General features: G+C 51.6%; 1 protein-coding gene across 2 annotated transcripts in view; it reads left to right on the forward strand.

Annotated features, from left to right (window-relative positions):
- Positions 1 to 14,193, forward strand: part of Ttc7a (tetratricopeptide repeat domain 7A) — a 114,123-nt gene that overhangs the window by 41,177 nt on the left and 58,753 nt on the right. The window contains exons 6-8 of one of the 2 annotated variants that reach the window (XM_027934378.2): positions 2,905 to 2,983; positions 3,779 to 3,936; positions 4,445 to 4,508. In XM_027934378.2, coding sequence (XP_027790179.1) covers positions 2,905 to 2,983; positions 3,779 to 3,936; positions 4,445 to 4,508 — 301 coding nt within the window. Of the gene's footprint in view, positions 1 to 2,904; positions 3,021 to 3,778; positions 3,937 to 4,444; positions 4,509 to 14,193 lie in introns of those variants that run through there. The other variant, XM_071601551.1, reaches the window with a different exon arrangement.

Genomic DNA, 14,193 nt, shown 5'->3' on the forward strand with positions numbered 1-14,193 from the left:
GTGGACTGGGTTCCCATGACCAGCCGTTTTCCCTCTTGGCTGGGAGCTTCTGCAATCTATGTCTTTATTCTTTCCCCTTGTGGTGGCTAGTGCCACCCTGTCCCTACAGCTGACTAGGCCTGCCTGTGGCCTACTGTCCATCTCTGGCTTCTGGGACTGATGGCCTCCATGGGGTTGAAGGACCTCTACTGCCAACTTGTCCTCTTCAGGCTTGTGGGGGCCCCCAGGCCTGTCCCTGCTCTTGGTTCATCTACCAGGGAATCCTCTTATGTCCCCTATGGGGCCAGGACTAGTAGGAGACAGATGGACACACAGCTGGGGGATTCCCTCAGGAACCAGGCACTTCCCCACCCCCATGGCAGTCATTAGCTCCTGAGCTTCCAGGAAAAATAATAAAAGTTAAAACATCCATAATATAATATTTAAAATACAAATTAGGAGAAAGGAAAATGATATTTAGTGAGCCCCTCCCACATGCTTGGGGGCACTGGGGCTTTGCATTCATCATCTTCCTGACATTTTTCTATGAGGAGATGGGGAATCCTCCTACAGACAGGATCTAGGACTCAGAGAAGCCACTTCATGTCTCTTAAGAGTGTAGATGTAGCATCTGGCTGCAAAGCTCGGGTTTCCCATCAGATTGTCCCTTCTGAAAACTGGCTTCTTAGACAAGGAGAACTAGAGGACGCTGGGAATCATCTAAGCCAGTGGTTCTCAAGCTTGAGTGTCCCATCAGAACCCCCTGGAGACTTGATAGACCCCAAGTTGCTTTTCCAACAAGTTCCTGGGACATTACTAGTGTTGTTAGTCCAGGGACCATACTTTGAGAACCTCTTATGTAAATTTTCTCAGAGTGTGGGACAGGTACCTCTGATGATTTTAACTGATAGACACTAACTTTTAAAAAACAACTCTGTAGGGTCGGGGATGTAAGTTAGTGGTAGAGCCCTTGCTTAGAATGCATGAGGCCCTGGGTTCGATCCCCAGTAATTTCTGTATTGTAATATCTATTGGTGAAATTTAAAATAAATAAATAAAAACCAGTACAACAAAGTCATGATTTCAGGTATTTTTGGTTAAGGTGAAATATATATACTGAAGTAAAAAGAAAGAAAGTATAAACTATTACATAAATGATACGAGTGATGAACAGATAATGGGAAAATTATGACTGTGGAGGCATGCAATCAGCAGAAGTCCTTGTTTTCTAGACAAGGAGACTGAAGCCTCCAGACGCCGACCCGCTCCCTGGGCCACACAGCTGTCTATAGCAGCATGTGGTCGTGAGCTGTTTCTAAGGTTAATGTCCCCTTTCCTGCTCACCTCTCCTGGTTCTTCAGAGTACAGGGCAGTTTGGGTAAGATCATGACCCTGCCCCTGCCCCAGGGATCATCGTATCCATTCTCAGTCCTAAAAATAAGGCTGAGAATAGAGACACTTATCATGTTAGTCATTTGCATATTTTTTTCTTGTCTGAAGCCAGAGCTTCCCTGAAGGCAAAGGGCTTGGATCTTCAAACTTACACTTCTATAGTTCCTAGACCCCAAGCCCCTCAGGAACCTGAGAGAGTTGAGGGGCTCACCCCAACTGTGACCAGCTTTGGCTCTGTGATCTTCCCTGTGTTTGCTGGACTGGCTGCCCCTGCTTTCCCTTTGTGGTGTGATCAGGGAACCCTCTGAGCAGATGAGCAGGGTCATGCTTCTCCCACCTGAGCACAGGCTGCGAGCAGGAGTTCTGACAGAGCTGGACTTCAGGACCTCACGGGACCCAAACGCCACCCTCAGGAGCCACAGTGTGCCAGGGTCGGACCTGCAATGACCTCAGGGTTCTGTAGTTACTCCAGAAGAGGAATTAACAGCCAGGCGAGGCAGGCTTGGGGAGCGACCTGGGAGGCCTTGGTAGGAGGAAGTGATTCTGGAATTATTTCTGAAGGCTCATGGGGAGGAAAGGCTGTGGAAGGCAGTGGAGGACACTTGCCAATACTTGACGTTGAGAACTGCCATGTTCAGAAAGAGCTTGCCTGAGTGGTGGGAGCTGAGGCGAGAAGATGGGAGGGGTGCCCTGACAGTCCCAGGAGGCTGTGTTGAAGGCCTAGACTGGGGACTGTAGGGGAGGCTGGCCAGAGGAGGAGGCAGATGGCCTCTGTGTACCATCCAGATACTCCAAGGGGTGCTGGAAGGTGTTTTCAAACTGCAGGACACAACACATTGGTGGTTTGCAAGGTGGACAGGTGTGGACTGCAGCCAACAGTTTAAAAAGCAGAGTGGGGGTGGGGGTAAAATAGAAGATATCACAGTCGACTGCGCATAGCGGAGATAGGTATGGTGCCGAGGAACTTCAGTGTCAAGCAAGGAAAGCCTTGGGAACACAGGACTGCTATGTGAGGTGTCCTTCTCACTGTGGGTCACACTGTTATAACTCTAAAAACCATGTCAGGGCACAGAGGGCTGACCAGAGGGAGTGCCCTGGCTGGCGTGGCTATCAGGCCCAAGGTGAGGTGGGCCAGCCTGGGCCTGGTGATGGAGATGCAGAAGTGAAGACAGATTCTAGCGTGGACAAGATACAGCAGGTAGAGGTGCAGAATTGAAGCGACTCGAGTCTGACAATCCAAAGGTGCTTGGGCCAAGGTGACATCTTGTTTGCAGTACTCAGTCTTGGTATCCTTTTGGTGGTGAACTAGAACCCTGAGTTGCTGGGGGCTTTGGGAGAGAAGGAACCTCTTTCCTCTTTGCTTGTTGATGTCCAAGGCCTCCTAGAGTTCCAACTCTGACCTTTCATGCCAGTAACTGGAGGTACTCAAAGGGAACTCAAGCAGGCAGGCTCCTCCCTGGATCTATAGGCTTGATGAGAATATCCGAGAGACCAAGGCTGGTAATGCCCCTGCTTCTGTCTCCCTCTCTCCAGGAACATCGTGAAGGGCATGAGGGAACTCCGGGAGGTTCTGCGGACTGTGGAGACCAAAGCAACGCAGAACTTCAAAGTGGTAACGTGGCTGCTGGCTCTGGCTGTTTTTTTCAGGGGTCAGTTTCAGTGGAAGACAACAGAAGTGCTAGCAGGCAGCCTCTGAACCAGGGATGGCAGTGTGTCATGTGCAGGTGCTACATGCCCCTGCTCATGGCAGACATTATTAATTAATCTCATCCTCTTCCCACTGAGCCCGAGAAGCACCTTCCTATCCTTCTCACCAGAGCCAGGTGATAGCCCGAGCACTGAATGAGAGTTAAAATCCAGTGCCATGCCACCCCCGCAAAACTGTCCTAGCAAGGCCATATTAGTAATTCTTAGGAATTTGTTTCCTAACAAATGTCCTTGACTCTGCTTTCTTGCCCTGACTCAGGCCTGCCTTCTTTGGCCTTAATTCCTCTAAAGTCATAACCACAGCTGCTCCACTAAAATTTTTGATCACCTGTCAGAATCTCAGCCTGGCTTCTAGTAGAGAGGCTGCCTGAACCTGTGGCCTCCTGTCCTTCTCCACCTCTTGTAAGGGCTTCCAGGGTGCGCAGAGCTGCGCTGGGCTCCCTGGGGTCAGGAGAAGGAGAAAACGAACACCTAGTCTAGGAGAGGAGAGAAAAGATGCAGGAGAGCTACCCAAAGCCAAAGGAAGGGGTGGAGACAGCCTCAGTGCTGGAGGGACTGACCCAAGCCAGGGGGCCCCTGAGGAGTGGAGGGGCAGTGCACTGCAAGTCAGGCAGATTGGCTGGATGGTGGGCGGAGGGCCATCGAGGTGAGCCAGGGGAGAGCCCATGTGCCCAGGTCTGAGTTCCTTCCTTTCTGCCAGATGGCGGCCAAGCACCTGGCGGGGGTCTTGCTGCACTCCCTGAGTGAGGAGTGCTACTGGAGCCCCCTGTCCCACCCTCTGCCTGAGTTCATGAGCAAGGAGGAGAATTCCTTCGTCACACAGACCCTGCGGAAACCTCACCTCTATGAAGGGGACAAGTGAGTTCCACTCCCCTGCTGGACCACACCACTCTCCCTCTGTGCACAGGGTCTGTTTGCGCTGGCAGCTCCTCACTCTGCCCTGCTCCCTCCCAGCCTCTCCCCTGCACAGGGCCAGGCAGGCTCTTTAGAGACATGGGTGGATGCAGGGAGAATCTAGAAGGCCCAGAAGCCAAATACATGATCTGCCTTCCTGATACTCTTGCTTTTGACACATTGCCTTTCTTATTTGTGCCAATATAGGAGGGTCTGGGGCCAATAGGAAGAGCTTCTTCCTTGCCCAGCTGCTTCAGGTGGTGCCGGGGGCTGGAAGGGCCAGGTCTCCTGTGGTCTTTCAGATCCATAACTGGGGCATGTTAAAGAGCTGCACATGGTATCTGGTTCCTGTGAATTATGCAGGAGAGGGTCACCTTACCAGGCTGGTGCTCACTCAGGGCAGAAGGTTGCATGGTGGGCCAGACCATTGGTGAGGGCTGGGCTGGAGCCAGGACTGCTGTTTATCTTTCAGCCTCTACTGCCCCAAGGATAACATCGAGGAGGCCCTCCTGTTGCTGCTCATCAGTGAGTCCATGGTAAGCCCCGGGCACCTCTTGGGGCCTCTGATCCTGGGGTGGGCCTCGTGGAGCTTAGGCACAGCCACCCATGACCTGGCCAAGCTCTGCCTCCCAGGGATGCACCTATGAGGGAGCGTCTTGGCTCTGCTCCCCCGTAAGGAATGTGAGTCTAGCTTCTTTCTTAGGCTTAGGTTTGGCTGCACAGGCTGCATTGGGAGGCCTGTCGCCAAAGGGGTAGGGACTAAGTGCACTTCCCCTCCTCTGAGGTTGCAAAAGGTGATTATTACACTCAGCAGGGCGCTGAGTGCTGTGACAGACACAGGAGCACTGCAGGCGGGAGCAGGAGGAGCATGTGCCTTGGAGGCAGGAAGCCTGGGTTCAGGTTCCAGCTCTGTCCTTGTTAACTGAGGGCCAGGGGCAAATCTCTCTGTCTCTTTCTCAGCCTCTTCCCTATAAGATAGATGACAGTAACTCAGAGGTAAGTGTGGCCTTAACTCGTGTGTTCATGCAACAATTCTTGATTTCTTGCCTTGTGCCTAGATACCAGAGTTGTTGCAACAACCAAAAGAGAGAAAAGTCAGTGCCCCTGTGGGAGCTTATGACGGGGAGAGGACAGAAGTTAATAATTCCAGCATCCAGGGTATCTGTGTATGCATGCTCTGGAAAAATAAGTCAGTGCTTGCAGGGCTTCACAAAGGAGAGTGCATCATAGTTGGATGATTAGGAAGTGGTGAGATGAAGGATGGACTGGACAGGTCTAAGGAGAATTGGAAAGAGTGAAACAGGGATCCCAAAAGCCAAATATAGAGATGTATGTCCCCATGGCTGGCTGGAGTCAAGTCCTCCAACTGGGTCTATCAGAGCTGGTGAGGCAGGACCACCAGATTGAGGAATAGGTCTTCTAAGACAATGCATCTGAAAGCAGTGTGTAGAAATGGAAGTTAAGTCGGGCTCAGTGGCACACACCTGTAATCCCAGCAGCTTTGGAGGCTGAGATAGGAGGCTCACGAGTTCAAAGCCAGCCTCAGCAACTTAGCCACGCCCTAAGCAACTTAGTGAGATCCTGTCTCAAAATAAAAAATAAAAAGGGCTGGGGATGTGGCTCAGTGGGCATCCCTGGGTTCAATCCCTGGTACCAAAAAAAGAGAGGTGGAGGTTAAGAAACCAAGACCCCTTGATCTGGGTCCCTGAACTACCAGAAATTAATGTTCCTTTGGACATCTGGGAGGGGCGATGCCAGGGCTTGTTTAGGAAACTTGGATGATGAGTTGTGTCTGGTTCCACAGCTCTCCTGGCAGGTAGGTGGCAGGAGGGTTGATGGACCATGGGGCAAAGACACTCCTTCCTCTACCAGGCTGGTCCACTTTGGGTATAGAAGTCCCCATGCAGGGGCATTTTTTGGGTATTTGATGTGGAGTGTCAGCTGGCCAGGCATCCTGTAGGGTATGCTGGAGGTGTGCTTGTGAGGTGGGTAGGTGCTGCTTAGGGGATTGAACCTAGCTGGTTAGCCAGATATGAAGGAATGGAGTTGCCAAGTGCCAGGTCTGATGTTCACAGGAGAGCAGTGTGCCCTTCACAGGAAACATTCAGTTTAATACCAATATGTTCCCATTTTACAGATGAGAAAAGTAAGTGCCTGGGCAGGTATATTTCTTGGTCAAGGTCACATATTAATAAGTTTGTGGTCATGATCCAAACCACATCCATCTCCCTAAATGCCTTCTAAAAGTGCAGGTCCTGAGTGAGCTCCTGGATTTCGATCTTGATTCTGTCTCTTGCTACCTGCTCTGATCCTTGGCTTTTTTCATCTTTCAAAAAATTTAATTTTGAAGATTGAATGCATCGAGTCTTTAGTGAGGACTTTATAAACAGGGACATGCCATTGTCAGTGTAACCATGGCTATCATTTCTCCAAGGCAAGGCTCTGTCGCAATGACCCACTTTCTATAGATTTGACTTGATCAGGGCTCCCAGGACCAGATCCCTTAAGGTTATTTTGCCCCCTTACCTAAAGCTGCTTCAATTTTCCCAAGTGTAGAGCGGCCTTATTGGTAAAATACAGCCCACGCTTGAAGCCAGGTGAATGCTTCTGAATAGCTGCTTCCCTCCAAGCAGCTCTTTTCCAGTATTGCAATAGGGAACATGTCTGGCCGAGCTGGCCAGGAGACTCAGGGGTCGCAGCTGGTGCTGTCCTGGGAAATGGCTGAAGCAGTTTGCAGGGTGATGGGAGGAGGCACTGCCACAGGGTTGTCTGGTTGTTTCCTCTGGCCCACACCCAGCCTGTCAGGCATGTGGAATTTGGGGGCAGAGCATTGTCAATGGACTTAGCTTTAGTATCTCCCCTACAAAAGCCTTTCTTCTGTTCTAAATCTGGCGTCTGTGGCCCAGAGCTGTTTCTCAGAGACCAGACTTGCCTTCCTTCCTGCCTTTGTTTAACATCATCCTTCCTTCCAGTCTCATTCTTGATCAGCCAGAGAGCTAGGTGTGGGTTCCACTCCAACAGCCCCCTCCCCAGGCTCCTGCGCTGACCACCCCGCACCTGTGCTCCTTGCACCTTCAGTCTGGCCTCATGTGGCCTGTGGGATTTTCCTCATCTCTCTTTGATGCTGGCTAGGTTTGGTTGCAGATGACAGGCTTGGGGAGAAACCTCTAGAAAAGCAGTTGGCATCCTTGGCTGCTATTTGGGTTCTGCCAATGATGCAGAATTCCTTTCACTGCAGTGAAAGCTGTTCCCGCAGAGCCAGCCCATAATTGTCATCACTTCCCCACTTCCAGGATGACCAGAGCAGCTGCTCCAGGGGAGGGTGTTTGCAGGATTCTTGGGCAAGCACCCTAGTTTGTGGTTTGGGACTCAGAGGAGTAACTGTGTGGGATATGGACGTAGGTCTGGTGCCTTGGACATGGTTTTTGTTACGCATAAATATGTGATCAGAATGAATGAGGAAGCTCTTGAGAGACAAAATAAATAGAAACTACAAATGTAGTGGCAGTAATCCCAGCAGTTTGGGAAACTGAGGCAGGGGAGCACAAGCTCAAAGCCAGCCTCAGCAACTTAGCAAGGCCCTAAGCAACTTAGCCAGACCCTATTCCTAAATAAAATATATTTTTTAAAGGGGCTGGGGATGTGGTTTAATGGTTGAGTGCTCCTGGGTTCAATAACTAGTACCAAAAAAAAAAAAAAAAAAAAAAAAGAAAGAAAGAAACTGCAAATGCTTTCACAGAAGTGCAGGGATATGAGTTATAACTGATGCAATGCAAGGTTTGTGTTTTGGACTTAGTTTTGTGATTTGGGGGCCAGAAGAACATTTTAAAATTCATTTATCCACTATTCATTCATCTACCGTTCTACCCACTCATCTATACATACATATATACATATGTACACACATATATACACACATATACCCACCCACCATTCATCTATCCATCCACCCACCCACCCATTCGCCATTTATCCATCTTTAAGCAGATATAACAACCTGAACCATGCTCAGCACTATAGATAACAGTGATGATCCATTCTTGGTCCTGTACCCAGGATCTTCCCATCTAGTGCAGACTAGAATTACCCCATCAGCTAAACCCCAAATGCAAATGATGGTGGTTTTTTGTTTATTTTTGTAATACTGGGAATTGAACACAGAGCCTCACTCATGGTAGGCAAGTGCTGTTCCACTGAATTACATCCCTAACCCTTTTTATTTTTATTTTATTTGGACAGGGTCTTGCTAAGTTGCTCAGGCTGGCCCTAACTTTCAATCCTTCTGCCTCAGCCTCCTGAGTAACTAGGATTATAGACATGCACCACCATGCCCAGTTTTTGCAAGAACTATATATCAAACCAGTCTGATTTTCTTTTAATAATTTTTTTAGTTATACATGGACACAATATCTTTATTTTGTTTATTTATTTTTATGTGCTGCTGAGGATCGAACCCAGGGTCTCTCACACCTGCGAGGTGAGTGCTCTACTGCTGAGCTACAACCCCAGCCCCAAACCAGTCTGATTTTCTTGGACAGTTGGAGAACCAGGAGATAGGGCAACCTTTGTCTTTTCCAAAATACTGATTCAGAGCTTAAAAATATGTGCTGAAGCAAACTGAATCCTTGGTCCCTTGTTTTCATTCAGCTTGGGAAGAAGTCACTGCTTGTTTGCTCTCTCCGAAACAGAAAGGGCACAGAGGCCTGGCATGGAGTGAGGGTGGGTAGATAGATACAGCCCTGGGGACTGGGACTCTGCCAGGCTTTATGCCATACCCATTGCTGGGTGTCTATCTGTCTGTTTGATCTTGAATTTGTCATTCATATCCTATGCAGCCTGGGAAAGTTCCTTACCTCCCTGAATTTCAGTTTTCTCATTGATAAAGGGGAGCTAACCAGCCTCTCTATCAGGAGTTTGGTCGGATCAAGTTAGAAAATGAAAACAAAGGTGCCTGGTCCATACATACATACACATTGTTTGATATGTGTATTTGTCCTAAAAAGTACTTGATTCCAATTTAGTTATTTTTTTAGAACATGTATGTTCTGATATGGTTGAAATACTGAGGATTCCATCCAATTTGTGGGATTTTCTTTATTTGGGGGATTTTCTTGTGTGTGTGTGTGTGTGTGTGTGTGCACGCGGAGTTTGGGATCAAACCCAGGACCTTGCACATCTAGCCAAGTGCACTACCACTGAGCTATCCCCCTAGCCTGTGTGTGTGTGTGTGTGTGTGTGTGTGTGTGTGTGTATGTGTTTAAGGACTTCCTGGGCTTGGTTCCATTTGGGACTCAGAAGATGAGACAGATTGTTCCAAGTGTTGGCGTCTGGTCTGCTGTAACACAGGCCTTGCTCTGCTGAAGGCTGCGATGATGAAGGGGCTGATTCAGTAGCAGTGGGAGAGCCTTGATTCCATAGCAGTGGGAGAGTCTCTCATTGGCTGCCAGGAAGAGCTATGATTTCTGCCATGGGAACCCGCTGCGGCAGGCACATGGGGGCTGGCATGGGCCTGGCCCAGGTCGCTGGGTAGATGGAACACGTCACAGAGCATGTTATTTCTTGGCCCTGTGAAAGCTGGTGGTTATTATGTCTGCTGGTGGGGGACAACAGCAGGAGCGGAACATGACAGCAACCTCCAAGGAGGGGAGGCACTGGGCACGGATGCTGCTGGGAGGCTTCTATCTAGGGTGATTGTTGGGCATGTCAGCAGGAGGTCCTGAGGCTCACTCCTTGCCTGTGGAGAGCTGTCTCTGAGAACAGGGTTGGGCAGGGCCTTCCACACACTGCCCCAGGAGCATCTTCTCAGAGAAGCAGCGCCTGAGGCCTGACTGGCGCCTTGCCCGCCTGTGTTTTGCTTTCATTCTTTCTCCCCACGCTCCCCGAATACTGGTGAAGAATCTGGGGCCTTGCACAGGCCAGGCAAGCGTGCTACACGGAGCTACCTTCTCAGCCTTGCTTTTGTGCTTTCTTAAGCAGAGCCAGCCTGGTGACATGAGTGAAGCTATTGGACACTGCCCCAGAGACACCTGGTGGCAGGGAATGTCTGAGTTCTAATCTGGGTCACCACTACCTATTTGTGTGCATTGGTTGTTTTGAGAATGATAGGATGACATTTAGAAGGTTTTCCCCTGTCCTTCTCTTAGACTGGAGCCCTGTCTCAGTCTAGGATTAGAGAGGAGAAACAGAGCTGGGCAGAGGTGAAGGTCAGTGTCGTCTGAGCCCTGCAGCCAGCAGAGGGTAGGAACTGAGCTTACACCTTGCCAGGTCAGAAGGAACAGAAGGAAGAGCAAGGGGCAGCTAGGGCTCAGGTAAGTAGCAGGTCTTGGATTGGCCATCAGAGATTGGAACTCAGCGTCCTCACCTGGGAATAGGGGACCTGTGGCTTTATTGCTAACCCTTTCATGGAATTACTGTGAGGCCAGATACGATGATGGGCATGAGAATTCAGCTTCTAATAGAGTAACACCTAACACAAGCCTAGGGACCGCTGTCTGAACTTGAGTGGCATATGCCTTAGGTTTCAGGTGGGCTGGCCTGGGGAAATGGAGATTCCCATATTTGTCCCATGGATACTTGTCCAAAGAGCAGATGTGCATCCAGGTGGCAGTGTAAGCTATTGGATCAAGGGGTTTGTGGGGAGAAGCATTGGCTTTCCCTCCTGGGGCCACCAGAAGCTGTAGGAGAGAGTTCTTCCCTGGGAGTCCTGTCAAAGGGACAAAGGCTAGGGGCAGGGACATCCGTGGAAGCCCTGCCTGGGGTTAACTGCACAGATTAAAGTAGAGCATTCCCAGAGACAGGGAGCCTGGGTCTGGGCCCCGAGGTCGAGGCAGTCAGTGCCAGGTAGGGGAGGAGGCAGGGAGAAACCCCGAGAGCCATATGGAGGAAGGTGGTGGGAAGGCAGTTGAGTGGCCATGTATTACTTTAAGGGTGCCAGGCGCACTCATGCGTGACTGCGTTTGATCTGGAGGATCTCCCAGTGCAAGCCGGAATCTGAGGCCTTGTGAATAAATGGTGGAAGGGAAGAACCGCAGGAGGAGGCGGGCACGCATTCTGTGCAGGCTGTTGCTGAAGCCTGAGGTCTGTGTGGCTTAAGGGCAGTGAGCCGTGGGAGGAGGAAGTGGGACAACTGGGGACTCTGAGGCCCTGACAGCTGAGTCTTGCTCCGGGCTGCTGAGCTGCACATGAATTCCTACTCCTTGGTGGCTTCACCCATCAGCCCCCACAACTTCCTCCTTTCTGCCAGTTTCCCCCACCCCACCCTGTTACCATGGTTACATACACAGGCGCTGCCTGGCAACCACAGTGTTTCAAGGCAGCCCTGCCCCAAAGCCATAGTAACCTCCTGGCAAACCTCTGCTTCTGGCTGTCCCCTGGGGAAGCACGCTTCCCTCTTGGCACAGGTGCTGGTTTGCGTAAGATCTGAGGACTCCCAAGAGCCTGCCTTCCCTACTGGCCCCAGAAACCAGGAGGAGGATTTGCTCTGCTGTACTCCTCCTCTTTTCTGTTCCTATTAGTCTGACCTAATTAATGCCCAGTTCTGCAAATCCACCCCTCCCTCCAGCAGCGCGCCCTCAGCAGCCTGTTCTCCTCTAGGCCAAGGTCTAGGGTGGGTGGGGTTTGAATCTTCCTCCCTGGGGAGTTGCTCACTCTACGAAGGTATATTAGTGAGGTTCTGTGTCGGAGGCTGTGCTAAGGGCTCAGACTCGAGATGACACAGCCATGTCACAAGGACTGATGAACCAGTCAGGGATGCACAGGGCTCACCCCTGTGCTGGTGAGGGTGGGAGCCCTGGCTTCCGCGGCGAGATGCATTGACTGCAGGCAGGGGCCACCTTGATGGCGTTGTGAGGAACCAGAAGGCGTTCCGGTTGACAGGGAACTGCAGCGTGACTAAATTAGGGCCTTAGTGACGACAGGGAGCTTCAAGGAGCTTCCTGTGGCTGAAGAGGAGCTGCTGGGTGAGCAGTCACGGAAGGGCAGAGTGGTAGCTGGCTGCTCACAGTCCCCTGGACATGGCAGATCTGCAGAGGCGGATGCATAGGCTCTGGATGTTCCCAGCCAGGCTTCACACCCCCCACCCACCAAAAAAAGCCACCCCTAATCAGACACAGTCATGGTGCCTGTAATCCCAGCTCCTCAAGACACTGAGGCAGGAGGGTCACAAGTTCAAGACCAGCTTCAGCAACTTAGTAAAACCCTGTCTCAAAAGAAAATGAAAAATAGGGGGTGGGGCTGGGGATGTAGCTCAGTGGTAGAGTACTTACCTGGCATGTACTAGGCCCCAGGTTCAACCCCTAGTGCTGGGGATAAAACGAAAAAACAAAACAAGAAAAGCAAAGCCAGGCACAGTGGCACAACCCTGTAATCCCAGCAGCTCAGGAGGGTGAGGCAGGAGGAACACAAGTTCCAAGGCAGCTTCAGCAGCTTAGTGAGGCTCTCAGTAACTTACTGAGACCCTGTCTCTAAATAAAAGTACAAAAGAGGACTGGGGATGTGGCTCGGTGATTGAGCGGTGGTTGAGGCCCCTGGGTTCAATCCCCTGTACTAAAAAAAGAGAAAGAAAAGCAAAAAGCCACCCAGCCTCTCCCCTTCCATCCTGACTTCTCCGTCCCACCAAAATTCTGGTCAGGTTGCACTCAGTATGTGCACGCGGTAGCCCCCTCCCTGGGTCTCCCTAGGGCACCGTCTGTTCCCCATCTTCTCATTGCCTTCCCCCCCGCCCCCGCCCCTGTAGAGGCCCCCTCCCTGGGCTCCGCCCCAGCTGTGAGAGGAACTGCTGGAGGAGGAGCGGGAGGTCCATTGCTGGGGGTGAGAGGAGGGCTGTGTTTCTTTTTAGCTCCTGGAAAACCTCTCCCAGAATCCTTGTTGGTGGCTGCGTTGTGGTGTCACAGGGAGGGAGGGGGTTTCTTGGCCCTTTCCTTCCCCACCCTATCTCCTGATCAGTTCTTATTAACCGGGCTGGCTCCAGTGACCAGCCTGTCTGGGGAATTCCTGGCATTCCATACTCTCCTAGGCATTTTCTGCTGGGCCCCATGTCCCTGGGGAAATGGACAACTCTCACTGAATTTGGCTTGACGGGCAGCCGTCAGCACCCCTAGGCACTTGTCTGTCCCCCTGCTGGAAATGCCCCGGTGAATGAGCTGCCTCCTTGGGGCTGGGACTTATGTTGGCTTCCAGGGGCCTCCAGGAGAGCACACTTCAGCCCAGCATGCCAGTCATGGCCGGAACCAGCAGGCCATGGGGTTTCTGTCTCCCCAGCCACTTGCTCCTGGGAGCCTCAGCTCTGGATCTGAAGGAGTGAGAGGCAGGACCACCTGGGGGTGGGAGGGCCCTGTGGATCTGATGAGGGAGGCCCCCGGAGGAGGTTTCGGGGCCTGGAGCTCCTTCCTGTTCTGTCAGGAAGGTGAATCCTTGTTCTTGAGGTGGGGGTGGGGGGCAGACAATGGGAGGGAGATGCTGGACAGGACAGAGATCCCTTTGGCATAGAGGAGAGGGCCAGCGAAGAAGGCTGGGAGCAGCCTGCAGGAGCTTCTGGCCAGAGCTCAGCTTTGCATGCATGTGTCTGTGGTGGGGGACACGTGGGGTGGACGTCATTTCAGACCCCAGAATGTCCTCAGCCTAAGTCCGTGCCCTGTTGCTGCTCAGAGCCCCCAGTGACTGTGACTGTTTAGCTGCTCCCTTTCCACCCTCTCGTCTGCGCCTGGGTATGGAGGTGGGCAGGATGTGGGACCACATGCCCGAGACCACAGAAGAAGAATCCCCCCTCCTTGATGGGGTTTCAGGCCTGGTGACAAGGAATGCCTTCTGAATTCACTGAACCACGGATTCAAAACACACTTTCCCTCCTCCCCTCCTGGGCAGCCATCTGGCAATGCCAGGAGCCACTGAAATCTGCAGGCTGGAGGCCAGCAGCAGAGCCCTTGGTGTGGGGAAGCTCACTCTGGGGTGGGACAAGAGGAGCCAGGGGTCTTCTGGACTAGACACAGGAGAGATAGGAAGAGGTGGGGTTGGAGAGGGGAGAAGATGATATTGAGGGGCCACAGCCCCTAACTCTCCTCCCAGGAGGGGGAGCAGCAGAGCCCCCACACCCAAACTGGGTGGTCCCCATGTTATCTGAAGCTCATGCTATGATTGGGGAGAATTGCAAATTCTAGGCTCCATACTCATCAACGCCAGTGCCGTGAAAGAGAGGCTGAGGGACTCTTCCAGATGAAAGGAGGC

Source organism: Marmota flaviventris, chromosome 14 (assembly GCF_047511675.1).
Source record: "Marmota flaviventris isolate mMarFla1 chromosome 14, mMarFla1.hap1, whole genome shotgun sequence".
NCBI classification, from domain to species: domain Eukaryota; kingdom Metazoa; phylum Chordata; class Mammalia; order Rodentia; family Sciuridae; genus Marmota; species Marmota flaviventris.